Raw genomic sequence first — 26,951 nt, 5'->3', positions numbered from 1 at the left:
TACAATAAAATTATCACGGTGCACCGCCTCTGAATTCTAATTCCAAATAGGAAAGAAAGATAGATTTGACTGTCATGGATCTATTTCGGTGAATCCCGCAAAAGTAAATTTGCGTGGCTTAGGATAAACTCTGGGATTCAATTCCTCTCGCATCTTTCTCTCCTAGCTAGCTGTTCTCTGTCACCTGTCACCGCGTGATAATAAAAACTAGGGTATTATCATAAAATCAAACCCAACAAACTAACCAAATGTATTTTTTAGGATTTCACGCCAATTAGTCAACTCACCATTTGCATGGAAGTTTCCTCTTCCAAACAGGGGTACTTGAGCAAAGCTCGGCGGATGTCGGAAATGTGCAAGGTAGCCATGTAATAGTTCGGTAGCATCGTTAGGGAGCTGTCTAGTAGTACTACTGGGGACTCCGCTCATCTTCAAAGACGGACTTACCATACATTGGTCAGTTTTTGGTCCGTTCTTTCTGCTTAACAAGGATTCAATAGAGAATGAAGGCTTTTGAGTGCTATCCGACACCACACACGAACTTGATTCTTGACGGGGGGACTTCAGGCAGTTTTCGCACAAACACTGCTGACAGTTCCAATAAATGGGCAAAAACTGAGTTGTGGCTACATTACGGTAAGGCTGCATCTCGGGAAAGAAAAAATTTGTTGACTGAGAGAACGATAGCTCGGTTCTTTTTCTTCCCTTGAGTGCTAAATAAACAACGAAAACTTCGGATGTTTTAATTTATAGTGCGCACCAATGCCCATCAATAAGAACTAATAACTAATAACCTATTTCTACCCCTTGTGACTTAACTAAATATGGAGCACTTTATTGGGAAATTATACAAATTACAATACAATTTGATGCAATTAATCAGTAGGCATGCTGATGTATCATTGGAATACTGCAAAGGAAAATACTTATTATACTAGTTATACTTTTTTAATTACGCCTATCCGTTCCATCACAACATATAACTGTGAACGGGAAAGATAATAATTCAGAGCAAGTTACCTATTTCGATTTCAAACAATGGGCATGATTGAAAAAGCGCGGTAATCTGTTAAAAAACCCCGGTTATTTTGATACAATTTATAGAGGAATCCCAAGCCCACAGACTATCTTCATCTGAATCGGATGTTAAACCATACTACGGTTAAAATGTGTTAAAGGTTTCCTGATTATTGCAGTCATAAGTTATAACAAATTTGAAGCACTGTAATGGATTTGCAAGGTCAACTTAAGGTTAACAAGCGACGGAAGAAGGAAACCAACAGATTATATATAAAGAAGTTTTGATTAATTGTGAAGGTCTCATCGGCCTCTCTCCGGCCAACAAGGACTCCTTAATATCATTTTAAAGCAACGCTTTATAAGTTGTAGCCTTTATTTCTTCAAGAATAGCGAGAATTCGTTTAATTTGGAAAATCCTTTTTACAAACAACAAGAACTGGGAAATTTAAAATCATTTTAGAGAGTCTTGTTTTGCGGACTGTAGGAAGTAAATTAATCTGCACCGCGGGGTGCAATCTTTAATAACGGCTTCCCTATTTAATAAAGGAGGTAACAGTTTTCATTAGAACAAAAACAAGCTTGTTTATAGAAACGAAACAATGGCAACACCGAAAAATACTAACAGTTTTTTATCATAAAGAAAAACAGAGAAGTCCGACAGGCTGGCAACTTAAAAAGATCGTAGCTCAAATTCAATGGAAGAAAACTGATAAAACCTAATTTTCCGTTTATGAGTTAAAAAAAGAAAAATATGTAAAATTAACGAAAGTTGTAAAACAAAAAATAAAGAGCGTAAAAATGTAAAACTTATCACGACATGCGATCATTAAACAGCCTTAACCTGAACTAATTATAACAACAGCAAAAGATCAAATTTGACGATTCATGATATTAAAGAGTTCCTATTTTAATGAGTGCTGCCTCATGCTGATTTTATTCGTTAAATTTTTAATTAACGTGTGCTATAAATATTTATCGACCAAGGCTAATGTGAGTTTAATTCAATGAAATATGAAAGAGAAACACTGTTATGGCGGCAATGACTACTAACAAGGGAATTTCTCTTAAAATTGTTGGTGGCATCTTGATTAGCTTCAGTCCTTAAATTCACATCTCCGGCTAAGTGAAACATCATATTCTCTCGTCAATTGATGGTGCTCGGCAATCAATTCTGTTGATTAAATAAATTTCAGTTTGCTCATTCCCAATAGCAACACATTTCGTTTCAATAGAGGACATGTTTCTGAGAACTTCTTTCATCGAAAGGACAGTATCCACTATTGTTAAGCTACGTGGAAACGGACGCAACAACTCCCAACATTGCTGGCCCGCCCGAAACAATGTTGGGGGTTGTTGCGTCTGTTTGCCCGTAGCTAAAAGGGAATATTGCCTAGAATTTTCTACTACTTGAGGACGGCTGAAAATGTCTTGATGACCGTTCCATTAAAGTACTACAATTTTCGAAGCTTATCTACTAGATTCCCTACGATTTTCTGAAGTTTAATTTACGCATTTTACCTCCCAAGTTAGGCTATTTTTCATAGAAAAAAGGAAACCTAAAATTTTCGGATTTAAAAATGACGTGGAGAGAGGAATTAGAAAATGTCTCACTTTCGCGATGCGTCAAATTTCTTCAAAAATTTTCGGGAAAATAATTCTCAAGCCCTTGTAATTTCGAAAAAGACTCAAGTTCCCAGAACAGATTTTACAGCGTCGCTTAGAATGCTTTTCTAGAGATCTAAAAGGACTTTGGATAACCAAAAAAGTGTTTTTAATGCGTTCAGGAGGAAACCGTCGTTGGGTGCCCCTGCTGATTTGTACGGTGGCCCACAGGGGACATGCTGCAAATAAAAAAGTTGCTGCAAATTGAATAAAGTTGCTGCAAATAAATTACAGTTGCTGCAAATTAAATAAAGTTTCTGCAAATAAAAAGTAGTGCTGCAAATAAAAAATAATTGCAGCAAATAAAATAAATTGTTGCTGCAAATAAAAGCAGTTGCTGCAAAGTAAATGACAGGAATGGAAGTATGCGCATGCACTGATGAGAAGAGGAGGACTAATAGTTGTGTCCAAGGCCCACTCACGAAAAGCTTGGCCTAATCCTCAGTAACAGAAAACTTATTTGAGTTCAATGGAAACAATTATCTTCCAATCCATGGAGTTGCATTGGGCATAAAAACAGCAGTGTCCTTTGCAAATATCTACAAGGTGGAGACTGAAACAAACCTAATCCAACATAGTGATACCAATGGAAACGTTTCATTGATGACGTTTCCTTTCTTTGGGACTGTAACAGAAAAAATCCAAATTTTATTAAAGAAACTAACAAATCCCATCTAAAAAATTAAGCACACGGCCGAAATATGAAATAAAGAAATAACTTTCCCTGATACAATAGTTTTCAAAGGAGAACATCTCACAGAGAAATCCATCTTCATTGGACATCAAATCCCACTATAAGCCGACTAAAACCTTTCAATATACACACTTTACCTCGTTCCACCCCTCGGGGATAAAAGTTTCATTAAAGGCGAAGAAATAAGATAGATTAGAAAAAAGTCCATAAAAAAAACATACATTTGAAGAGTACCTTGCGAACTCGAAGCACACGAATATCCTAAACCAGATATAGAAAGGTCGTTGTCAGGGGTCAACCTTGACTCAAGACACTGATCGGGGCTAAAAAAAAAACAAACAAAAAAATAAAGAGAGACTATTGCGTTTCGTTACAACGTATAACCCAGCGGTAAAAGATCCTAAAAAGACATTGATGGCAAACTGGAGTCTACAGTACAGGTCTAATAAAAATTCAGCCTCTGCAGTGCTAAAAAAACAGTTTAAGACCTCCGATCATGTCCTACAAAAGACATGCTTGAGTGCAAAAATGTAACTTAAAGGCAGCTAATAATTCAACACAACCACAAAAACCACATTGGGAGTCTGTGCAGGTCTGTCTTTTACTTCCTTACAACTATACTGAGTCCTCCTCTTCCCATCACTGCGTGCGCATACTTTCCTGTCACTTAATTTGCAGCAACTATTTTTTTTATTTGCTGCAATTATTTTTTATTTGCAGCAACTTTAGTTAATTTGCAGCAACTTTATTTAATTTGCAGCAACTTTTTTATTTGCAGTATGTCCCCTGTGGGCCACCGTAGATTTGTGTTCGCGCACAGTGGAATTTTCGTCGTGAGTATTAGACATTAAGAAGAAGTAATGCAGTTCGAAACTCTCAAGACAGTGGCGGATCCAGGAGTTTTTGATTGGGGGTGGGGCGGGGGGGGGGGGGGGGGGTCCGTCCTATGATCTGTTCGCCTCTGCTTGCTAAGCAATATTTCCCGCGCCAAAGGCGATCGGTGCGCACAGATTGAAAAACACGTGATCGTCTCTACTTTCTCAGCTGGTGGACAACTTTGGCGACAACTCGGTCGATAACGTCTTTCCATCAACCAGTCAAATCCAGTGAAACTGAAAATGAGAAGCTGAAGCTGAACGGGAGGAGCTGAAGCCATGGAATGTCTGATGTCTGATGAGCGGTTGTCAGGACTTGCACTCATGCACTTACACCATGACCTTGATATTGACCTTGACGAAACCTGTATAACTGTATAATCGTTGTTACCAAGCACAAGAGGAGGATGTTCCAAGGGGCCAAGGACTGAATTATAACGTGCAACCGCGACTAGTGGGAGGGGCTGTGGGGGTGTGGGGGGTGCGGGAAGAAGTAATTTGCCACAAAAGAGTTAAAATTTTATAGTCGGAAAGTCGAGTCTACTTAAGAAATGGCAAACTTCGGCCATTATCCGGGAGATTTCGTACTCTAATCTGGAGACAGGAAGATACGCTCCAAAATCTGGAGTCTCCCGGATTACCCGGGAGAGTTGACAGCACTGCAATAGAGACCTTTAGCATCAGATTTTTCATGGGAAAAACCGCAAACCGCAAACCGCAAAATGTCACGTGACCACGGCCTTGCGGTCACGTTTGCCGGTTTGAACCGCAAAAACGGCTTCCAGCGGTAAGTGATTTACAGCAAGGTTGTTTGCCACAAAAAATTGTACAGCCTCGCGTTTAAAAGTATGAAATAGCTTTTGATATCCGTTTGAGGTGTGTTTGTTGGATTCAATGAATTATTGCTGATTTGTGGGCGATTAAAGTGATGCACTTGATGAAAACATCATGGCCGCGGCCCTAAACATTGAACGCCTGGTTGGAATCCATTTTATCTTCCTTTCTGCCGTACTAACAAAATAAAGTATTCTGTTCCAATCCAGAGTTAAATTTTTTTCTATCTTGTTACTGCTTGCGGAATTCATAACTTCACTCAGTCTCTGTTTAGTTCCTATTTTTAACGCATCACACCGCGAATTTCATTTTATTTTGCTTATTTCTTTGAGACTGGGGAGCCCAGGCTTCATAAACCTTCTGGTTTCTTCTTGGCTCCCTTGCTACCTTACAATTCCTATATGTATTCTTGTATTGTATTATATTTTGGCTAAATAAAAATGAACTGAACTGAACTGAACTGAACTGAACGCCTTGCTAAAATTTGAAATCTTGGCAACGCTAAACTGCAAACGCCTAACTGCAAACTGCGGTTTTTGCTGTTTGCCTGATGCTAAAGGTCTCTAACATCAGCTCGCTTCCTTTTGCCTTTGCTTTTCACGGTATGTACAGCTAAATAATGACATTGACGTTTAAGGGTTATTTTCTTCCTTAGGTTTATTTACAGACCTTTACAGTATGTTCGACTGATTACAGTCTTTTTCGGTAAGTGTATTCTATAAGATATGTAAAATTGGATGTTGACAGACAAGTTGCACAGTCAAACCTCTTTATTAAATACGGACAAAAAAATTACTCCCCAAAAAAATTACCCCCCCCCCCAAAAAAAAATTACTCTGGAACTGGATTCCCCCCCCCCCGAAAAAATTCACCCTCCCCCCGCCACCTTTTTAAAACATATATCATGGTGTATTATATCTGATTAATGGGAACCGTCTACTGTTATGACTTTCAACGAAAAACTTCCAGTCACGGTTATCACCGGTAAGCGCTTAAATTGTCGCGAACGCTAACCTACTTTCCTCACCACTTCACGACAGTTATTCCTTTCCATAAACCTCCAAAGTAAGACTTTAATCCTTTTTTTGCCGCCAAAAATCCGGCTCTTTTCGCTACTACATGGGCTATTACATATAGCCTAGTAGTAGCTCAACCAATCAGAACGCAGCATTGATAATAGACCAGTAGTTGGATTTTACTGATAATATATATTTCCTAGATGTTTAGTGACACGTTCAGTCAGAGAGATAGAGATATGGGATACCCTTGGAGGAGTATAGAAAATGATAAGATCACATTCAGCCTTCCCTTTCAGTATATACTAACCACTGTTTTAAAAAAGAGTCTCTATGCGATGGAGACATTTGGCTTTTTCATGGCTAACGGCAGGAGCCGATTAAAGGTAAATATCTCTCTGCTGCGATTAACAGATAGTAAATAGAAACTCAATTACTTATTTTGGAAAAGTTTAAAGTTTCCATCGGTTAAAGCCCGCTCTAACAACGTTTCAGGGGTGGAAAAAGCGGCTGAAATGAATCAAATAGAGTCCATAAGCATCGAAACAATTCAAGACACGAAGGACACGCTCGCAAAAAGCAATTTTGCCACTATCTAAGTGACAAATTGTAGCTAAATAATAATAATAATAATAATAATAATAATAACAGAAACTTGAAGCAATTTAGGGGTTTTAATTCATTTTAAGAAAGAAGTTAAATAACTGAAGGATCGGATGGAGAAGGTGACTGACTGTCTTTCTCAAACTGAGTGACTGTCTCATTTTGAATCTTGAATCCACCAAAAACCAAGGGAAGAAATTAACTGATATGTGGACAGTAAATAACGAAAAAAGTCACTCTCCAAGCCCGCAGTAAAAACCAACGAGCAAACGAACAAAACAAAGGAGTCTCCATAAGGCCCAAATCCTGAAACAAGTTCAACATTCCCAGCTACAGTATTCTTATTGTATTTGTTTACAAGTACGTTTAACAAACTCTATCTCTATGATGAAATCTTGCAAAAATAAGAAAGAAAAACAAAATGAAAAAAACATAAAAGAAAAAACTTATTTTGTTATACTTGAACTCCACAGCTATACTATAACAAATCTAAAAACGAATTCCTGAATCCAAAGCAACAAAAAACTAACTCCGAGTACTTATGCCTTAAACACAGAAAGACTTCTTTCCTCTTCGCCCTTTAAGCCTTTTATTTATTTGGCGGCCATAACTGGAAACGGAGAATATCGAGCAGCAGCCTTCTCATACAACACAACCTGGTTGTAATTATTTTTTTGCTCCAAAATCTCAATGCGATGGTCTATGTAGTGATATTTCGGCAACTGAATACCAGGCTTCATAGCTCTGCAAAAAGGAAAAGAACTGAGATCAATACCACAAAAAAGTACTTCATCAGGTTGCGCGAGCATTTATTTTAGCAGAATATCGTAGTTACCAAGTTAACGGCTTCCGAAGTTTATTAACATGACAAATAATAATCACCCTCTATATTAATCTCCTCCGATGAGTGTGTAATGATTAAGTTCCTCCTCCCTTTTAGTTTCCTTCGCAGCCGTTAGGAGAGTTGCGTGACGACCATAAAAACAGCTGTGAAGCTAAGGAAACTACCCCCCTTTGAGATCCGGTTTTACAAGCCTGCAAGTTAACACCAATCCCCTAGTCTGCAGGCCTTACTTAGTGGTTACGAGAGCCGAGAGAAAAGCTTTGAGATATGTTTAGGATCAGAGGGGATAGATGAAAAAAACATCTGTGTTAGGGTTTTTCCCCTTCTCTCTTCTAATGCTATCATAAATAACGGCAAGCGGAGAGAGGGTCTCCCTGTCTTACTCCTCTTTCAACTGCAAAGGGTGAAGCTGAAAAGCTATTGTTTAAGACACAACTCGAGATATTCTTGTAAAAAGTGTTGACCAAGAGAGGATTGACCAAGAGAGGATAAAGGGGACAGAGAAGGCATCCCCCATACACACCCTATTCCATAGGTAATTCGTCTCGAGTTATTTTTAGAATCGGGATAAAGTTACCTCGCGCGCTGCGTGGATGTTTCGTGGAGGTTTCGCATGACTAAACGCCATGCAAAACATGTCGGGCGAAAGGCAAGGAATGCGTAAAGAGATCGAGAGCATTTCTGAATATTGAAGCGAAATGAGTCGGCGCTCACCTGGGAAAAGGGAATCGCTCGACTCTTTGACAACCCGTGAAATCAGTTTAACTCGAAGTTATCGTAACCTCAGTGCTTTAATAAAATGAGAAATTTCGCCGGTCTATTGAAACCGGTCGTTTGTACAATAAAGCAAGTAGCAAGTAATATTCATGTACATGTAATTAGTTTTACAAATTTGAATTTTATTGTAGTTTTTTTAAGTTGTTAAGCGCTGTTGATCAGTGAATGTAAATAGCGCTCTAGAAGTTATTAAATTATTATCATTATTATTATAGGACGCCAAGTGTTATTTTTGTTGAATAATAAAAGACTAATAAAAGAATAAATATCAAGCCAGAAATTGCTCTCTCCAAACTGTAAATTATAAATGTTCCTGAGAGAATATTCACTGTGTTATGGATTTCCCTGCTGTACTGTTAGCTCTATACAAGAGAGGAAGGGCGATTCTTTTTTGCGATTCTTTACTGTTAGCTCTATACAAGAGAGGAAGGGCGATTCTTTTTTAATTTCCGTTTCGCTGACACAGCTTTAGCAGAAATCTCTCTTTAGTCGTTTTCATCGACAAAACGAAAAGCAATATTGCTCTCCGCGTCTTTCGCCATTTTTTCCTGCCTCAATTCGTGAAGGACGCGTGGCTCTAAGCGTGGGTCATCCACGCGGAACACATTCGCGCTATGTGACTGGCTGTTGTCTAATCCCCCTTGGGATCTGTGGTCTTAAAAATAACTCGAGACGAATTACCTATGAAATAGGGTGTGTATGGAGGATGCCTTCTCTGTCCCCTTTATCCTCTCTTGGTGTTGACCCATTGAATAAGAGATGGTCTAAAGGCATTCTTCAGTCAATACTGTCAGTATCTCTTTGAAAATTCCATAACGTCTTCTATGGTTCTGACCGTGTCAAAAATAGTTCTACTCTTCACTTATGCAGATTGATTGTATAAGTACATTTTTGCACAAGAGCCGGTTGCTCTGTCCTTGCATGGACCTCGTGCCCCACAGATTAAAGCTTGCACTCCGGACACACTTTGCCTGCTGTTAATAGTTCTTACGCCGGCAGCTCCAAATTAACCAAACAGGTTTCTAAAGCATGAAGAAATCCTTTTGAGGCACATCCGACGTATTACAAACGATCGGTCATTGGGTGCTTCTGATTTTAAGCAAGAAAAAAATTCGTACTTTGATGACATCTTTTTTGCAAAACAAGAGGTACATCACTATGCAAACACGAAAAACGTGTTCTATTGCCTACGTTAGATTCAACAGAATACTTAAAGAAGTATTGAAACACTTACTTGTAGATACTTTTGAAGTCACATCGGTGATGGCTACCATCTTCAAGCAACAGGGCCATGTTAACATCACCCTTCAGTTCCCCACCACACATGTACATCATCTCAGTGGATGGCTCCCATTTCACAGTCTTCTTCTGCATAACTGGACCATTGGGAGGAAAGCCCATCCCATTAAAGTCAATCTTATATTCAAAACAGTCCGCTTCCTGCAAGCTGATGAAAGAGGGGAGAGATTCACTAAGTGTACGCTACAATGTGAAGATACCAAAAACATTCTTAGCGACTTATGTACTACATCATAAAACTTAAACATTTCGTTTTTTTTCTTTTTTGTTATTCCTACGAACACTTTTTTGAAAAAGAGATTTACATCAGTTTTAGTTTAATCATTTCTAAAACAATGACACTATCCTGGTCAGTAATATCGAAGCATGAAGGCGATAGAAAAGCTAAAACGATAGTTTCAACTGGCGGAATCTATGATTAGACTCCAAAAATTAATATCGAAGATGAAAAAGGCGGAGGACTACAACGACTTAAAAGACTTCAGTACTGAGTTCTGCAGGTTTTAGATTTTACGAACCTGATGACGCTTTTAACTAAACATTTAGCGCCGTCTTCGAATTCCATGATTCTTTCCCAGGAATATCCATTAGGAAAAGTCTGTTTGAAATAGTCTGGTATGTCTGGTGGGTATTGGGTAAATACCCTGTTGCCGTACTCGAACGCTGCTGTTAGAATATCGTAAGCGAAAGGAAGAGGTCCGCCATTTGTAACTGTAAGATTTATAGTTTGTGTTCCCCTTAAAAAAAAACAACAACAACAAGAACAGGAAATCAAAGCTGAGTGGAAAAACCTTACAGACGCCCGCCCTTTGACGGCACGATTTACGGTCAGTGTTCCCCTAAAAACACAGAACGACAAATCGAAGCTGAGTAAGAAAACGGAGAATTCATATGCAACAACAACAACAACAATTTTATTAAAAAGCAAAGAAATACATTAAACACATACCCTGCCTGCACCACCCCTAAAATATACCTCATCTTGTTACGAAGATCAAAGGCTTTTCACTATATAAAGGTAAAATCGTTTCAAAATACTGCTAGCAACATATCAAAAACTCCGGAGAGGGGCTCCATGCAACTTGTACCCCCCCCCCCCCCCATACCACGGTGGGGATATGAATTTGAGTGTACGTCCGAGAGTTAACGATATTTAACAAGGAAATTAAAGAGATTTACAACACCAAGCAAAAAGAGGTTAAAAGGACAATAATACGAATAGATAAATATATAAATAAGTAGAAAAATAAAGGTTACAATACATTGGATTAAGATTAACCTTTTTGAATTTTATTAATAAGGGTGTCTATATATCAGCATAGCTATCCTGTCTATCCTATCCCCCCGGTTCAACGTCAAGTAAAAATCTTGTTTCACTGTTGAAAGGCCATAACTCAAGGTTTCAAAACCGCTAAAAGCAAGTTCAGTTTCCCTAGTCATTTAAATCTTAAAACATTCTATTGTCTGATTTAATGACTTTGTTGTTGTTATAACTCAGTATTTCACACTGAGTAAGTCCTACTGCTTGCTTGAGAAAAAGCAACATGGCTGAAATCACATGATAATGTAGAAAGGGAGGGGGGTAATGTCGAGTCACTTCGTTACCTGTCTGATCACAACTCAGAGGGTGTGTCGCGTTCAGTCTCATATAACATTAGATATTTTGACAATAAACCAAGACATATTGGTGGTTAAAGGAGCTGTGTCACGAAATTCAGCCAAATTAGGAAATTACAAAATGCCCGTTAAATTAAGAGAAACATAAAAATAACCGCTTAAAACTTTAAAGGAAAGTTAAAATAACATAACAGAAAAAACAGATGCCACGGATGGGCAAAACTGACGAAGATTGAAACGGATTGAAATTAGGGTTTTTGAAAACTATTCAGCCCAACACTTGTTTTTCAAAGTTGATCCCTGCTGCTTGCAACTTCAAACATAATGCTCAGGAGGTACGTTTGTTTGTCTCGGATCTCTGATTTTGTCATTTACATGTAATTTCTTTGCTTACTTTAAGTTCCATAGCGATTGAAGGCGAGTAATTGGCAAAATTAAACAAAATGAACTGGACTACCGTGACACAGCCCCTTTAATCTCTTACACTCAAGCAAAACCAAAAATGTATACTGAAATCTCTTCTGAACATACCAGTTTGAAGCAATGTGGTCTGAAGCCTGCTTTCAATGATTTAACTTTTTTTACTTACTCGTAAGGCTTTCCTTGTCCATTTCCTTCAATCTTGAACTTGTACCCGTTAACGTCGCCGTCCATATGAAGCTTAATCTTCATTTCATCTTTCACGTCTTTTGTTGCAGTCTGCGGAATATAAATAATTTTGGCGAAACTGGATCAATGATCCGTCAAGAACTGGAAGTAAAGTTGAGTAGTGAGTAAAACAAACAATAAGAATTAATAAAATCACATTGCAAAACCTTTTCCTGTCCAGAACTTACCATTATGGTAGACTTGAAGTAAGATATAAACCTTACAGCTCTTGTTGTTTTCGATCTGCTCTCTTCCAAATCACCAGGGTGAATGGGATCTCAGCTTTGAGAGTGCTGCTATAAAACTGAATGTCGCACCCCGAAATTTACTTTAATTAATCACGAACCATAAAGCCTTAGAAACAAAGGTAGCATTATATATGCTCAGAACAATATCACTATCGTACCATATCTCAGTAAAACCTATGCCGCATAAATATCATCAACAGTGAGAGTAAAAAAAGGGGGTTTAACTTGCTGACCTTGTATCACCTTGTATGCTTAGTTAAATTTCATGTAGGGCAACGATATGGTGGCAAACGGTCATTTTCAGACTTGAACTGAAAAAAAAAACTTGCCTCGAACAAACAATTACATTTTGTACACGCAGAGATACATGTGTTTTAATTTAGAACAGGAGTGTTTTGTGTTTTAGAATTTCCCTAGAGAGTTTGAATTATCGGGAGTCGACTGTAATCCCAATAATTTGGTGGAAAAATGTGAAAAACACAGTGCCCGAAAATCGTAAGTAAATTTGTAGAAAGACCGGCCGAATATCATGGAAAAGTTATCCAAAAATTTGTATACCTTTCTGAACTTAAGAAATTTCTTTTAGTTGAAATGTTAGCACTTCTAAATTATTTCATGATCATTGGTTTACATTGACCGTTAGACAGATAAGACGTCTTAATTTGAAAACGAAACGGTCTTAATTTCGGATGCACAATCAATTTTGACGGACTTTTTGAAGATGGATTATCCGTCTCAGACAGATAATCTGTCTTTATTGCCGTGAAAACGGCCATTGATCAGTCTAGGCTCAACCTACGCGGTATTTAAAAATGAGTTTGCGTGCTCAGTTAAAGTGTACATGACACGAAATTTTTTTCATTGTTTTTGGTCCTTCAATATGTGTAGTTAATAGTTCTGAAGTTCAAAAATGTGTCCTCCAAAACGGCCATTGATCAGTCTAGGCTCAAACCACGCGGTATTTATAACTGAGTTTGCGTGCTCAGTTAAAGTGTATGACACGAAATTCTTTTCACTGTTTTTGGTCCTTCAATATGGGTATTTAATATTTCTGAAGTTCCAAAATGTGTCCTCCAAAAAAATCTTTCGATTTTGACCATCGAAAAACTGCATTTTTCCGTGTACAAACGTCCGAGAGACTGGGAACAAGTTAAGATCAAAGCCAGGCTGAGACGTCACATGACGTCAGTTGATTTGCTTACGTTTTAACGTGTAACGCATGTGATACCAAATCATTGCATCTGTAGGTTTTTCGGCCTGTTCTGAATGGTTACTTAAATTTTAATACAGATATGAATGCATTGGTCTTGAATTAATTTAGCTCAACTCAGTGACATTAAAATGTAAATCAGTGGAGGATACTTGCTTTAAAGGTTTCGATTTTGGTAATAGCGTAAATGTAGCGGCACACTCCCACCCACCCCCCTCCCCCGAAATAACTATCCATGCATGGTTGTAACAGTGTTAGCCAAGAGCCATAATGGCTCTTGTGTTAGCTTAGTAGGTAATGGGTCAAATCCTATTTTGTAATATACATGACTCACTAGATATACACTCGCATGGCAGGGTCACTTAAAAATGCCAAAACCATAACACGTTTTAAAAACTCTTTTATTAATCGTTTAATAATCAAATATGAATTAACTAATTATGTTAAGCCTGCAACTTAGAAGGAGGAGCGTTGCGTGACGACACTAAAAACGGCTGTGTAGCACAGTAGATTGCCTAAAGACAAACTCAGACGGCACAAATTTGTTACACAGAAATTCGTGCCGTCTGCATTTTTGCAATATTTGAGATATGTGATAATTTTTTAAACTTTTAATACAACTTTATAGACTTTATTGACTTTATCTTCGACATGAAGATTTCAGTACCAAAACAATAACAAATGAAAAAAAAAAAGTAAAATAAAAGTTAAGTAAGAAAGAAAGGAACAATTGAATATTATCATAAAAGAAAAATTACTTGGCTACGTACGGCTTCTACGCCACTCGTATGGTAAGAAAGTTTAATTAGAGTTTAATTAGAGTTCGGATGCATAACAATTTAGAATATTTTCAACATAAGAGGCACTGAGATTTATGATGTTTTCATCGCACATAGAAATGATATATAAAAATAGGTATTTCTGGAGAGTGTAATAAGGTTACCGGATACCTTCTGGGGTGTGTCACGGGCAAATTCACCTTCTGAGCGTCAGATTTCACGTGTAGTTTCACGTGACTTTTGATGAACTTTGTTGAAAAAAGAGGGTGCCAGTGGGGTTAGTAGTTCACTGATAATTGGCCAAAAATTTTGTACTTAACTGAGAAATGAAAAGTTAACAGTTAAGTGAGATCTTATTAATTATACTGAATACGATCGTTGATGTTAATTAAAGCAACAAAGGTTTGCAAACAGAAATGCTTTTTCAGGCTTTTTTTCTGTCCCGCTGATGACCAAGCACCAGGGCAGCACCCGGCAAATAGAAAGCGTCAATCACAGAGCTGGTCGTAACATCAAGTCTTTTTTCCCGTATAAGGATAGATTAGCTCGATCTCTTATGTCCAAGGTTGTCTACAAAACTGTTGCTGGGATTGTTGTGAAGTTAACATCAGTAAAACACAGCGTAAGTTACATGACCGGAAATCTAAACATTTCACGACGTTGTCAAGTAACAACAACAACAACGACAAAAACAATTTATTAAGATATTCCATTTACATACATCGTCATTGCCTATTCTCTACAAAAGTAAATAGTTAATTAATTGGTTAAATCACTTTGGAAATTACATGATAGCGCCTACAATCCATAATCTCAAAAATAAAAGCAGAAACTGATTTACAAATAAATGGATCAATATTGTTAAATAGGAACAAAATTTTTGATTTTACATCGAAATCGTTACAAAAGTTATATTTTTTAATGATTTTATCATGAAAAAATTTGTTGCGAAGCGTTTCATACAGAGTGCAAGAAAAGTGTTCGGGAGTCTTGGGAACAAATATCTCCCTGTTTCCACTACTCGTTTCTAACACTTCTGTTCAACTCCAATGTTTTGGAGTGACGCACGATAAATGTCTTATCGCGTCCTTTAGAAATGTTTTTGTTTCTATTTCGCTTATATGCACCCACCGGATATAAGCCCCCCACCCCAAACCGCTTATGAAGTTATATATAAGCCCATGGATTTAACGTGGGCATGCAACGGTTATCCAAAATTTTTAGCCTTTCTGAACTTTAGAAATTTCTTTTGCAATGCACTCATATTTTATTTCATTGCTTTACATTTTAGTTTAGGCTCAAACCACGAGGTATACGTGCTCAGTTGATCAGAAGACCTTGTTAGAAAACGCCGACGGCTATTTAATTACAACTAAAAAAGAGTTTGAGATTAGTAATATGTGATGATTTAGTTTCAACAGCTTTTTTTAAATATAGGCACTTCTGGAATGTGTATTAATCTAATCTTCTTACGTAACTCCGCCCAAACAAACACCTGCATGCCTTCAAATGAATATTTTCGGCGTTTCTAACTGCAAAAATGATTTTCTGAGTACACAGTAGTCTTTTATCCCCCAAATTACAATTATGGCGACTCTTTTGAAAATATACTGATATATATTCACCACATGAATGTTTAGACGGCCGTAAGACACTGAGAAAGCCTTAGAAATGTTATCACGTCTGCCTCTTTAAGCAAAGTTATAACGTATTGCGTATTACGATTATCTGAACCTTATCGATATTCACAAACATTTTTCCTCTAAAGTCAAACATACAAACGGTCGTTACGGTCTTTGTGGACCTCTGTGGTGTCGCAGTCTATGGACAGGTGCGATCTACGATGTGCGCAATTGCTCAGTCGGTGCCACAGGCGAAAGAGACAGGTCAAAGATACAGGTTCAATTTAGAATAAAGTTTTTTAACATTTCAAAAAATTGAATCAACTAAATTGAATTCCTCGGGTTCATAGATCACTCACAGGACAGTGAGAACACTGATTAGATATAAATTATTAGACATGATTATTGTTAATTACATACATTTCACGAGCAGAGTAAACGAAAAAAAAGCAGGTCAAAAATTTGTCGTTTTCATAGAGTAAACCATACTTTAATATTTCGGTCAAAAAACTAAAAGCTTCAATGTGGCATCAAACCTCGATAAAACAAATGAATTGTTAGATTTTATACATGCGAAAGTACATAGCTTTTACAGAAGCTCTGTTTTGCTTTGGTTTCTACATGAAGTAATTTGTTCCAGTCTGAAATGTAAACTGTCTCCTTCCTTCGATGGCAGGCCTTTGCTATGAGGGAACCACACATTTAAAATTCTTCATAAGTCAAATGGTCTCACGTACGGTTTGTGTGGAAGCATGTTCAAAAATCTGATGAGTAACCGGTCAAGAGCACAGTTTCTGTTGAAAACATCATTACAGGGTTATTTGTTAGTTGAACGTGTTTTTTAATGACACGTTTTAGTCAGAGAGAGAGAGAGATGGGATATCCTTGGAGGAATATAGAAAACGATAAGATCACATCCAGCCTTTCCTTTCAGTATAACCACTGTTTTAAAAGAGGGTCTCTATGCGGTGGCTGTTAATTTTTAAGGGTATATTTTGGCTTTCAGCTAACGGCAGAAGCCGGTTGAAGGTAAATATCTCTCCGCTGCCAGTAACAGATATATTAGAAATCCGATTATTTAAAGCGGCTGAAATGTCTCAAAAGAATCGAAACAGGATTTTCAGAAGCAACCACAATGCATTCCAAAAACCAAGGGAAGAAATTAACTGATATGTTGCTAAAAAAAGTCACTCTCCAAGTCCGCAGAAAAACACATTCAAACAATTAAAGCCGGACAAACAAAACAAATGAACCTCCACAAAGCCCGAATTCTGCAACAAGTTTAATAGCCAGCTACCAAACAGTATTCTTATTGTATTTGTTTACAAGTGAGTTTAACAAACTCTATCTCTATGATAAAATCTTGCAAAAGTAAGAAAGAAAAAAAAAAGGGAAAAAACTTACTTTTGTTTTACTTGAACTCTACAGCTATACGGCTCTAAAAAATCCAGAAACGAATTCTTGAATGCAAAGTAACGAAACTTATTCCGAGCACATGCCTTAAAAACAGAAAGACTTTTTTTCTCTTCGCCCTTTAAGCCTTTTATTTATTTGGCGGCCTTAACTGGAAACGGAGAATATCGAGCAGCAGCCTTCTCGTACAGCACAACCTGGTTGTAATTATCTTTTTGCTCCAAAATCTCAATGCGATGGTCTATGTAGTGATATTTCGGCAACTGAATACCAGGCTTCTTAGCTCTGCAAAAAAGAAAAGAACTGAGATCAGCCCAAAACAGTACATCATCAGGTTGCGCGAACATGTATCTTAGCCGAATACTAAAATTACAAGTTAACGGCTTATTATTCCGGTATCTTGATAGAATTTTTGTTGCTTATTCCTTATTATAGAGTAACTAAATAAGGGTGCTTTGCAAATTAAAGTCAGGAGCAGTTAGTTTTTCCTCGAAATTTCTACTAAAGCCCATCATATCCGAGCATACTATTTAGGAATAAACTGATCTGGCTGGATAGCCCTGGTTAATAGTGCATTTCTCCTTAGGATTGGACTAGTCTGGCCAGCCATTTCTGACAAATGGTAAGCGCCTTAAGATAGAATGCGCGCTCTGATTAGCTGCAGGCTTGTTAATTGGCACTAAGGGAATATAACTATAGTTGAAATGTCAGACAAGATTTTGCAAAGTGGGCGATTATCCCTTATTAATAAGCACGTACTAATTGGAAAAGTTTTAGGAGATGGAAACTCGGGTAATCTAACTGTCTTTTTTATCAATTTCCTAAACTGCTTAAGGACGATCTTTTCAAATATGCTGCATCAATTTTTTTCTGCTTAAGGTGACGTCTTCAGAAGGGTACCCAACCCCAAACTGCCTTTTTCTGCAAGATTCTACTTCAAGGAGCACTGAATATTGCTTAGAAATCTCGAAATGACCCAAACGTTCCCCTAAGACATCTGAACACTGGATTAATAGTTGTACGGCAGCTCCAAATTAACCAAACAGACTTCTAAAGCATAAAGAAATCCATTTGAGATACTTCTGACGTATTCAGGGAAACAGTCAGTCTTTACGTGTCCCTGATTTTTAGCAAGAAAAATTCGCACTTTGATCACATCTTTTTTGCAAAACAAGAGGTACATCAGTATGCAAGCACAAAAGACGTTTCTATTGCTTACGTTAGATTCACCAGAACACTTAAGACGTAAACACTTACTTGTAAGTGCTTTTGAAGTCACATCGGTGATGGCTACCATCTTCAAGCAACAGGGCCATGTTAACATCACCCTTCAGCTCCCCACCATACATGTACATCATCTCAGTAGATGGCTCCCATTTCACAGTCTTCTTCTGCATAACTGGACCATTGGGAGGAAAGCCCATCCCATTGAAGACAATCTTATATTCAAAACAGCCCGCTTTCGGCAAGCTGATGAAAGAAGGGCGAGATTTACTTTTACGTATACGGGACAATGTGAAGATACCAAAAACATCCTTAGCAACTTATGCACTACATAAATAAAAGATAAAAATTTGTTGTTTTTTTTTACCTTTTTTTTTTTTCTTTTTACGAACACTAGTTTGCAAAAGAGCCTTACAATTCTAGTTTAAACATTTTCAAAACAATGACACTGTCATGGCCAGTAATAGCAAAGCATGAAGGCGATAGAAAAGCTAAAAACGATAGTTTTAACTGGTCGAATCTACGATTTAGACCGCGAAAAAATTATATCAAAGCTAGATGAAAAAGGCGGAGGACTACAACGACTTAAAAGACTTAAGTACTGAGTACTGAGTACTGCACTCAGGTTTTAGATTTTACTAACCTGATGACGCTTTTAACTTCACATTTGGCGCCGTCTTCAAATTCCATGGTTCTTTCCCAGGAATAACCGTCAGGAAAAGTCTGTTTGAAATAGTCTGGTATGTCTGGTGGGTATTGGGTAAATACCCTGTTGCCGTACTCGAACGCTGCTGTGAGAATATCGTAAGCGAAAGGAAGAGGTCCGCCATTTGTAACTGTAAGATTTATAGTTTGTACTCCCCTAAAACAACATGAACGACAAATCAAATCTGAGTAAGAAAACGTAGAATTTATATGCAACGCACATACGACCGCAATTTTGCCCACTTCTTATCAACGTCAAGTAAACCAGTATTTCTCTTTTGAAAGGCCATAACTCAAGGTTTCAAAACCGCTTAATTCGAATTCCGGGGAAGTTCAGTTTCCCTGGTTACATGATCGTGAGCTTTCATATATATCCTAAAACACTGTATTGTCTGAGTAAATGACTTTCTTGTTTTTACAACTCAGAATTTCACACTGAGTCAGTCCTACTGCTTGCTTTGGAAAAAGCAACATGGCCGAAATCACACGATAATGTAGAAAGGGAGGGGTGAAATGGCAAGACACTTCATGATCTGACCACACCTCACAGGGTGTGTCGTTCAACCCTAAATAACAATAGATGTTGAGACAAAAAAGGGTTGTTTTTTTTTTCAAGTAAATTCTCCTTGGCTTTAAAAAACGTACAAAACTCACTCAGACCTTGCGATCTGGCATTTTTAACTGAAGAAAAGTTTTTAAGTCGTAAATTCTTGTGAAAAATAGATGGCGAGGTTAGGTAAGTTTTAGCTATCGATTTCTTGGCAAAGTCAGGAAGAAACTTCTAAAAGGTTTTCTTACTAAGACTTTCGTAGGTTTTTAGTTCTTTGCCATAACGATCAAAGGCTAGGAAGCTAAAACAGCATATTTTGTCTACAGTGCTATGGCTGAAAGACAGGTCAGAATAATTTTTGGTGGTTAATCTCTTACACACAATTAAGCAAAACCAAAAATGTATACTGAAATCTCTTGTAAACAAACCAGTTTCAAGCAATGTGGTCAGAAACACGCTTACAATGATTTAACTCAGTTTTTACTTACTCGTAAGGCTTTCCTTGTCCACTTCCTTCAATCTTGAACTTGTATCCATTAACGTCACCGTCCATATGAAGCTTAATCTTCATTTCATCTTTCACGTCTTTTGTTGCAGCCTGCAGAATATAAATAATTTTGGCGAAACTAGATCAATGATCCGTCAAGAACTGGAAGTAAAGTTGAGTCGTGAGTAAAACAAACAATAAGAATTAATAAAATACATTGTAAAAGGCTTTTCCTGTCTAGAACTTACCATAATGGTAGACTTGAAGTAAGATTTAAACCTTACAACTCTTGTTGTTTTCGATCTGCTCTCTTCCAAATAACCAGAGTGAATGGCAGCTGGGCTTTGAGAGGGCTGCTATAAAACTGAATGTCACACCCGAAATTTACTTCAACCAATCACGAACCATAAAGCCTTTGAAACAAAGCTAACATTATATAGTACGCAGAACAATATGTCTATCATACCATGTCTAAAACCGATGCAGCATGAATATCATCAACACTGAGAGTAAAAATACTGGGTGGGGTCAAACTTGCTGACCTTGTATCATCTTGTATGCTTCAGTTAAATTGCATCATTGTTGAGAAACAATATGGTAGCAAACAGTCATTTTCACAACCGATTTTAATGAAAATTGCTTCGAACAAACAATTAGAATTTGTACATGCAGAGATACATAGATTTTAGAACAGGAGCGGTTCTGTTCTCCTTCGGCTTATATTGTGTGTGTGTTTTTTTTTTTTAATTGTTCCAGTGTGAAATGCCAGCAGTTCCCACACCCTTTATCAACTTATTCACAGGGGATACAAAGATGCAGACGGCCTTCATTTCTTTCTCTAAAGCAATGCTGTTTTAAAGTTTGTAAAGTCAGGCTATAATCGCAACCAACAATCGAGGCTCTTTTTTTAGTTTTATAACGAGTAGAAAAAAAATACATCTGCAGTGTCAAAGCCAAATTCTATCACATGATTACTAATGACAATCTCTCGATCTTCGAAAGGTCCTCCTTTTATACCCCCTTATAAAGTTATATAAGCACAGGTACCCAAAGCTTACGAGTGAGCCGCGTAGTAGAAATGTTATAAGAGTTTCTATGGAAAAATTTATCGATCCTTATTTAGTGCATTAAAGTACAAATAAAAATACATTAAAACTACCTACCTTGTCCGCTTGTCTTGTCTGTGGTATGTTCGTAGCATTTCTGGCCGTTTCAGCGCGATTTTAGCGAGTTTCAGTTCTACCGTTGCTCTTTCTATTTATAGAGTGACCCTGTAGTACCTGATATAAGCCCAGGGCTTTAACGTGAGCATGGAACGGTTATCCAAACATTTTTAACCTTTCCGAACTTTAGAAATGCGATAAACACTTCTATCATTTATTTCACGTTTTAGGCTCAAACCACGAAATATCTTTTATTAGGTATACATGCTCAGTTAACGGGTGATTAAACAACTTTCGGGAAGACCTTGTTATCGATTTCACAAAATCGCCGAAGGCTATTTAATTAACTACAACTAAAAAAGAATTTGAGATAGTAATATGTGATAATTTAGTTTAAAGATTTTTTTAACATATAGGCACTTCTGGAGAGTGTATTAATCGATGAAAAAAAGAGACACAGAACCCAGTGCAGAACACAAAGAAAATATAAGATTATTATATGAGATGAACTGTTATCTCCAGCTTTTGACCTCCGAACCTGCAACAGCTGTTTAACGCCCAGGGAGAGGGGGCGGGCACCCCATCCCTTATTTTGCGTCAACAGGTACGCGCTTACTGTTTATCATTATTATTATTATTATTATCATTATTATTATTATTATTATTATTATTATTATTATTATTATTATTATTATCTCGCAGTATAAAACTTTGGAATGCTGTCCACATTATGAGTAGTATAGGGTGCATGACGTAACCTACACCACTTGAGAAGCTATACTTAGAAGTAAAAACAGGTCGGTGCGAGACCTAATACAATCCTAACAGACATAATGATATGAATCTCTCTACTTAGAAAGCCAATTTAGAATATTAAATTCTTATACTCTGTAAAACCTACGCAAAGACATGATGATATAATTATCTCTACTAGAAGCCTGTTTGGAAAATTATTCAGTTTTTATACTCTCACTATCTCTTATGTACCTAAACAAGGCCATCATGATATGGTTATCTCCAGTAAAAGCCTATTTAGAATAACATCAAACTCTAATACTCTAAAAAATCTTAGTAAAAACAGCAGCAAACTTGTGTTTGTGGATTTCTAGAGGAAGAAAAAAAAACCTAAAAACTGGAGTCCTTAGCGCCCTAACTAAGTATTTATCTTAAATGTTCTGGCAATGTTCAAAGTGTTTGAGATGACCGACTTCTGCATCCGCTCAAGTACGCCCCGTGCTCTCAGTCCAAGTTATTATTATTATTATTATTATTATTATTGTTATTATTATTGTTATTATTATTATTATTATTATTATTATTATTATTATTATTATTATTATTATTATGACAAATATAGGCATTAGAGATAACATATTACATCTTTTGTTGTAGAAATAGGAACTGGGATAGTCCAGACTTAATGCAATTTTGATTTTTTTTTTTCTTTTTAATAATCCAATCTCAAGGAGCATTTGTAAATTGCCTATACGTAGCGAGATTTACAAACACAAATAAAGTTTCCGTTATTATTATTATTGCTATTTATATCTGAATGCCCAGCGAGAACCTCTGCGGAGGAAAGAGTGCTCTGTTCTCAAGGATTGTTTAGACTTGTGTTGCGCCCAGAAATTCGATCTTCGTAAGTCCAAACGTCCAATGCAAAGACCTGCATGCCTTCAAATCAATACATTCGGCGTTTTTAACTACAAAAATGATTTTCGGAGTACACAGTTAGGGGGTAGTATTTTATCCCCCAAATTATGTTTATGGCGATTCTTTTTAAAATATACTGATACATATTCATCACATGAGTGTTTAGAAGGCCGTAAGATACTGCCTGATAAAGGTTATCACGTCTGCCTCTTTAAGCAAATGATTGTGTATTACGATTATCTGAACCTTATCGATATTCACAGACATTTTTAAAATTCCTTTTAAGTCAAACAAACAAACGGTCGTTACAGTCTGTGTGGACCTCTGTGGTGTCACAGTCTATGGTGAAATCTACGATTTGCCACAGGCGAAAGAGAAAGGTCAAGGATACAGGTTCATTTAAAAATAAAGCGTTTTAACATTTCAAAATATTGAAGCAACTGAATTGAATTCCTCTGGTTTTCCTGGTGACACTGGAAGGCGGAGGTCATAGATTACTCACAGAAAGTGAGAACATAGAGACTTAACGACCGGAAATACGTCTGCGGTTCGCAGGCTAGTGAGAACACCGATTAGATATGATTATATTGTTAATTACATACATTTCACCAGCAGAGTAAACGAAAAGAGAGGCGGTCAAAAATGTGTCTTTTTGATAGAGTGAACCTTACTTTATTAATAATATTTCGGTCAGAAACAGGCTTGGGTCAGAAAACTAAAGCTTCAATATGGCATCAAATCTCGATCAAACAAACAAATTGTTAGACTGTTCTGTTTTGGTTTGCATATGACAGGGGCACCCAACGAGGATATAGTTCAAAACCACTTAACATAGCATTGTTGAACGTATTTTGGTATTCAAACGGTAGATATAGGCATATTTTTATCCCCTAAAAACTTTTCATCTGTTCGGATTTCCTAGCTGAAAGTCTAGTGATCCGAAAATTATAGGGATAAAAACTTACCGTCTCGAAAATTTCAGCCAGGAAAAGGCTCCCGAAAATTCTAGGTGGCCTTTTTTAGGGTCAAAATACGTTAAAAATGGGTAATTATACCATTTTGTATATGTTCGAAAAATCCTAGGAGAGGCAGGCAAGCAAGAAATTTTACAACAAATGCTCCGAAAATTCTAGATCTCAAATCGTCTTCCGAACAGATATTTTCCCGAAAATTGCCGTTGGGTGCTCCTGATATGAAAAAATTTGTTCCAGTCTAAAAAGTCAGCTGTCTCCTCCCCCTTTTTTGGCCATATATCCACAGGGGGCCAAAGTTTCAGTCTATTTCATATTTTAATTAAAAACGCCACTTGAAACAATTCTATTTTTAAGTTTGTAAAGTAGCTAGAAGCGCAACAATTGCAATTGAGGTGTTTTGTTTCATAATGAGTTGAAATAAGTAAAAAAAACTACATCTATCTTCACAGCCAAATTCTTTACTAAGGACAATGTCTCGATCTCGAAAGGTCCTCATTTTATGTTTTCGCGGTTTTTCAACTTTACCCCTGACATGTTGCCTTTCTGCAGAGAGAAGCAGCATGGGTAGTCTATTAAATAAAACATGTAAATAAAGTCTATTACATTACACAGTGTGGCAAAAGAAAGACTTTTTCTGCTTGCCCATTATTCATATGATATCTTAAAGCCAAGACAGGTCAAGATTTTAGTAGCCAAATTGTAGCTGAATGAAGCGTTTCTTTGAAAATTGAATCTGTTCACGGACGTACGCCACTGAGTCGTTTTTAAAAACTTCATAATAACTTAAACAGTCAATCTCCAAAGCGCAATTTTAGACAATTCTTTTAACAATTTTCAAGTAGTCTCCCAGTATTTTGGTGATCATGAAAATTTGAAAAACACAACCCTGGAAAATCGTAAGTTTTCAGAAAGACTACGAATATATGATGAAACGGTCAACCAGAAATTTGTAATCGTTCCGAACTGTAGGATTTTTTTACAATTAGCACCTCTATTAATCTGTATTTGTATTGGCTTACATTTTAGTGTAGGTTCAAACCACGAGGTATTTTTTTTTTTGTTTTTTAGTACGACTACTCTGTTAATTAATGGGTGATTAAACAACTTAGAAGACCGCCAAATGAGATTGCCTACAGACAAACGCAGACGACACGCATAATTTTCTGACGTCTGCGTTTTTGCAATAACTAAAAAGGAATTTGAGATATATGTGATAATTAACTTCTAGAGAATGTATTAGATTACCGGATACCTTCTAGGGTGTCTCACGCGCAAGTAATGTAGCGCGTTCCGCTCTTATCGAGAAAAAGAGGGGTTAAACTTGCTGACCTTGTATCATCTTGTATGCTTGAGTTAAATTACATGTAGATTAACGATGATATGGTTGCAAACAGTCATTTTCACACCCGAACTGAAAAAACTTGCCTGGAAGAAAAAAAAAAAAGAAAAAGAAAAAGAAAAAAGATTTTGTACACGCAGAGATACATAGTTTTTAGAACAGTAGTTCTGTTCTGCTTAAACTTTAATATACTTTAATAACTTTGTTCCAGTCTCAAATGCCACCAGTCTCCACGCCCCTTTATCTACTTATCCGCAGGGGGCACGAAGGTTCGATCAAAAGGCCTTTATCTACAGCCATATGCTACTTAAATGTTGGTTAGTTACAAACAGTTGAGGCGTAAGTCTGTTTTATAACGAGTTAATGTAACTTTAAAAAAGACATCTATCGTCTTCACAGCCAAATTGTATTACAATATTACTTATGATCTCTTGATCTCGAAAGATCCTCAGAATATATTTTCGCTCTATTTTTTTTCAACTTTACACATGTTGCTTTTCTGCCGCGAAAAGCAGCATGAGTAGTCTATTACATAACGTCTATTACATACTCTGCGGCAAAAGAAAGACTTATCCTGCTAGTTCATCATCTATTCGATATCTCAAGTCCTGAGGCAGGTCAAGATTTACCTATATTGTAGGTATGATCGGAAGCGTTTATTTGAAAATTGAATCTGTTCACGGACGTACCACCACTCGTTGCAAATTTTTAAAGAAACTGCATAAGGCGACAAAAAAGCCTAACTCGAAAGGCAATTAACAATTCTTTTTCTCAATTTTTTGGTGAAAAAATGTGAAAAACACAACCTCCGAAAATCGTAAGTAAGTTTGTAGAAAGATTCCGAATATCATGGAACGTTTATCCAGAAAATTGTAGCCTTTTTTCGCGAACTTTAGAAAAATATATATTTTTTTGCAATTAGCACTTCTATCATTTGTTCCATTTGTTTATATTTTAGTTTATAAGGTTGATTTCCACTGACGCGTTTTCGGCTACGCGCGTCATTACGCACGTAAATTTTAATTACCTAAATAAAATAGCGGCGTGCTGAGCTTTAAACGAGACGATAGGCGATGTTCAACGCTTACAAGCGACCTTTCATGCATTGCCCCCGGCATTTTATGAGGGTCAAACCACGCGATATTTTACTTTTTTTAAGAATACGTGCTCATGATCATCAATTAACGGCTGGGTGATTAAACAAGACCGCCAAATGAGGGTGATAACGCGGACGGCACGAATTTTACCAGAGGTTTTTTTCCCGCAAAGCCTCTGGTGGCTCCCAGGATACACGAGTTTATGTTATCTATTCAAATAACATCTAAAATAGAATTTGAGATAGTTGTATGTGATAAACCTTTTTTTCAATTAAGGTACCTCTGGAGAGTATTAAATATTAATCGAAAGAAAAAAAAACATGCAGTAAAGAACACCAAGAAAATATGAGATGACGATATGGGATAATCTCAACTTTTCTTTGAAATACATGTACCTCCGAAGACTGCAACAAGTGCAATTGTCTAACGCCCGGGGAGGGGAGGGACAATCTCAATTTCACTACTCTGACTACTAAGTTAGCGTTGGGCCTGGGTGTCTTTTTAGACCCAAAGCCTTCAAAAGGTTTAATGATACTGAAACATTCCGTGATGTTAATAGCTTGACAAAATAACATAATTCTACCGATGCAAAACGAAA

General features: G+C 37.0%; 3 protein-coding genes across 3 annotated transcripts in view; all 3 read right to left on the bottom strand.

The window, feature by feature from the left end:
* The window catches only part of LOC140934789 (homeobox protein notochord-like), a 1,460-nt gene extending 758 nt beyond the window's left edge, over positions 1 to 702 (bottom strand). Inside the window, exon 1 of the mRNA XM_073384356.1 lies at positions 288 to 702. Within this exon, the coding sequence (XP_073240457.1) occupies positions 288 to 648 (361 nt within the window). The 5' untranslated portion in view covers positions 649 to 702. The remainder of the gene's footprint in view (positions 1 to 287) is intronic.
* Positions 703 to 7,131: 6,429 nt separating this feature from the next.
* LOC140934788 (GFP-like fluorescent chromoprotein cFP484) lies at positions 7,132 to 12,080 on the bottom strand. Its single transcript, XM_073384355.1, has 5 exons — positions 12,057 to 12,080; positions 11,831 to 11,940; positions 10,143 to 10,361; positions 9,560 to 9,772; positions 7,132 to 7,448 (listed from the first exon to the last, which is right to left on the bottom strand). The coding sequence occupies exons 1-5, from the start codon at positions 12,078 to 12,080 to the stop codon at positions 7,298 to 7,300; spliced, it is 717 nt and encodes a 238-aa protein (XP_073240456.1). The 3' UTR covers positions 7,132 to 7,297.
* Positions 12,081 to 17,195: 5,115 nt separating this feature from the next.
* LOC140933882 (GFP-like fluorescent chromoprotein cFP484) lies at positions 17,196 to 20,262 on the bottom strand. The gene is made up of 4 exons (XM_073383548.1): positions 20,129 to 20,262; positions 19,029 to 19,247; positions 18,419 to 18,631; positions 17,196 to 17,446 (listed from the first exon to the last, which is right to left on the bottom strand). The coding sequence occupies exons 1-4, from the start codon at positions 20,209 to 20,211 to the stop codon at positions 17,296 to 17,298; spliced, it is 666 nt and encodes a 221-aa protein (XP_073239649.1). The 5' UTR covers positions 20,212 to 20,262; the 3' UTR covers positions 17,196 to 17,295.
* Positions 20,263 to 26,951: the final 6,689 nt, after the last annotated feature.

The sequence above is a fragment of the Porites lutea genome, chromosome 4 (assembly GCF_958299795.1).
Source record: "Porites lutea chromosome 4, jaPorLute2.1, whole genome shotgun sequence".
Taxonomy (NCBI): domain Eukaryota; kingdom Metazoa; phylum Cnidaria; class Anthozoa; order Scleractinia; family Poritidae; genus Porites; species Porites lutea.
Note: the sequence above shows the minus strand (reverse complement) of the source record. Positions and strands in the feature narration are given on the sequence as shown.

Excerpts from the sequence above, each read along its gene's own strand:
- LOC140934788 (XM_073384355.1), bottom strand. The coding sequence starts at position 12,080 with ATGGTAAGTTCTGGACAGGAAAAG. Across the intron at positions 11,941-12,056 it reads TAAGTTCTGGACAGGAAAAG|ACTGCAACAAAAGACGTGAA; the intron begins GTTTTGCAATGT and ends TATATTCCGCAG. Across the intron at positions 10,362-11,830 it reads GGACAAGGAAAGCCTTACGA|GGGAACACAAACTATAAATC; the intron begins GTAAGTAAAAAA and ends TTTTTTTTTAAG.
- LOC140933882 (XM_073383548.1), bottom strand. The coding sequence starts at position 20,211 with ATGAAGATTAAGCTTCATATGGACGGTGACGTTAATGGATACAAGTTC. Across the intron at positions 19,248-20,128 it reads GGACAAGGAAAGCCTTACGA|GGGAGTACAAACTATAAATC; the intron begins GTAAGTAAAAAC and ends ATGTTGTTTTAG. Across the intron at positions 18,632-19,028 it reads GAAGTTAAAAGCGTCATCAG|CTTGCCGAAAGCGGGCTGTT; the intron begins GTTAGTAAAATC and ends TTCTTTCATCAG.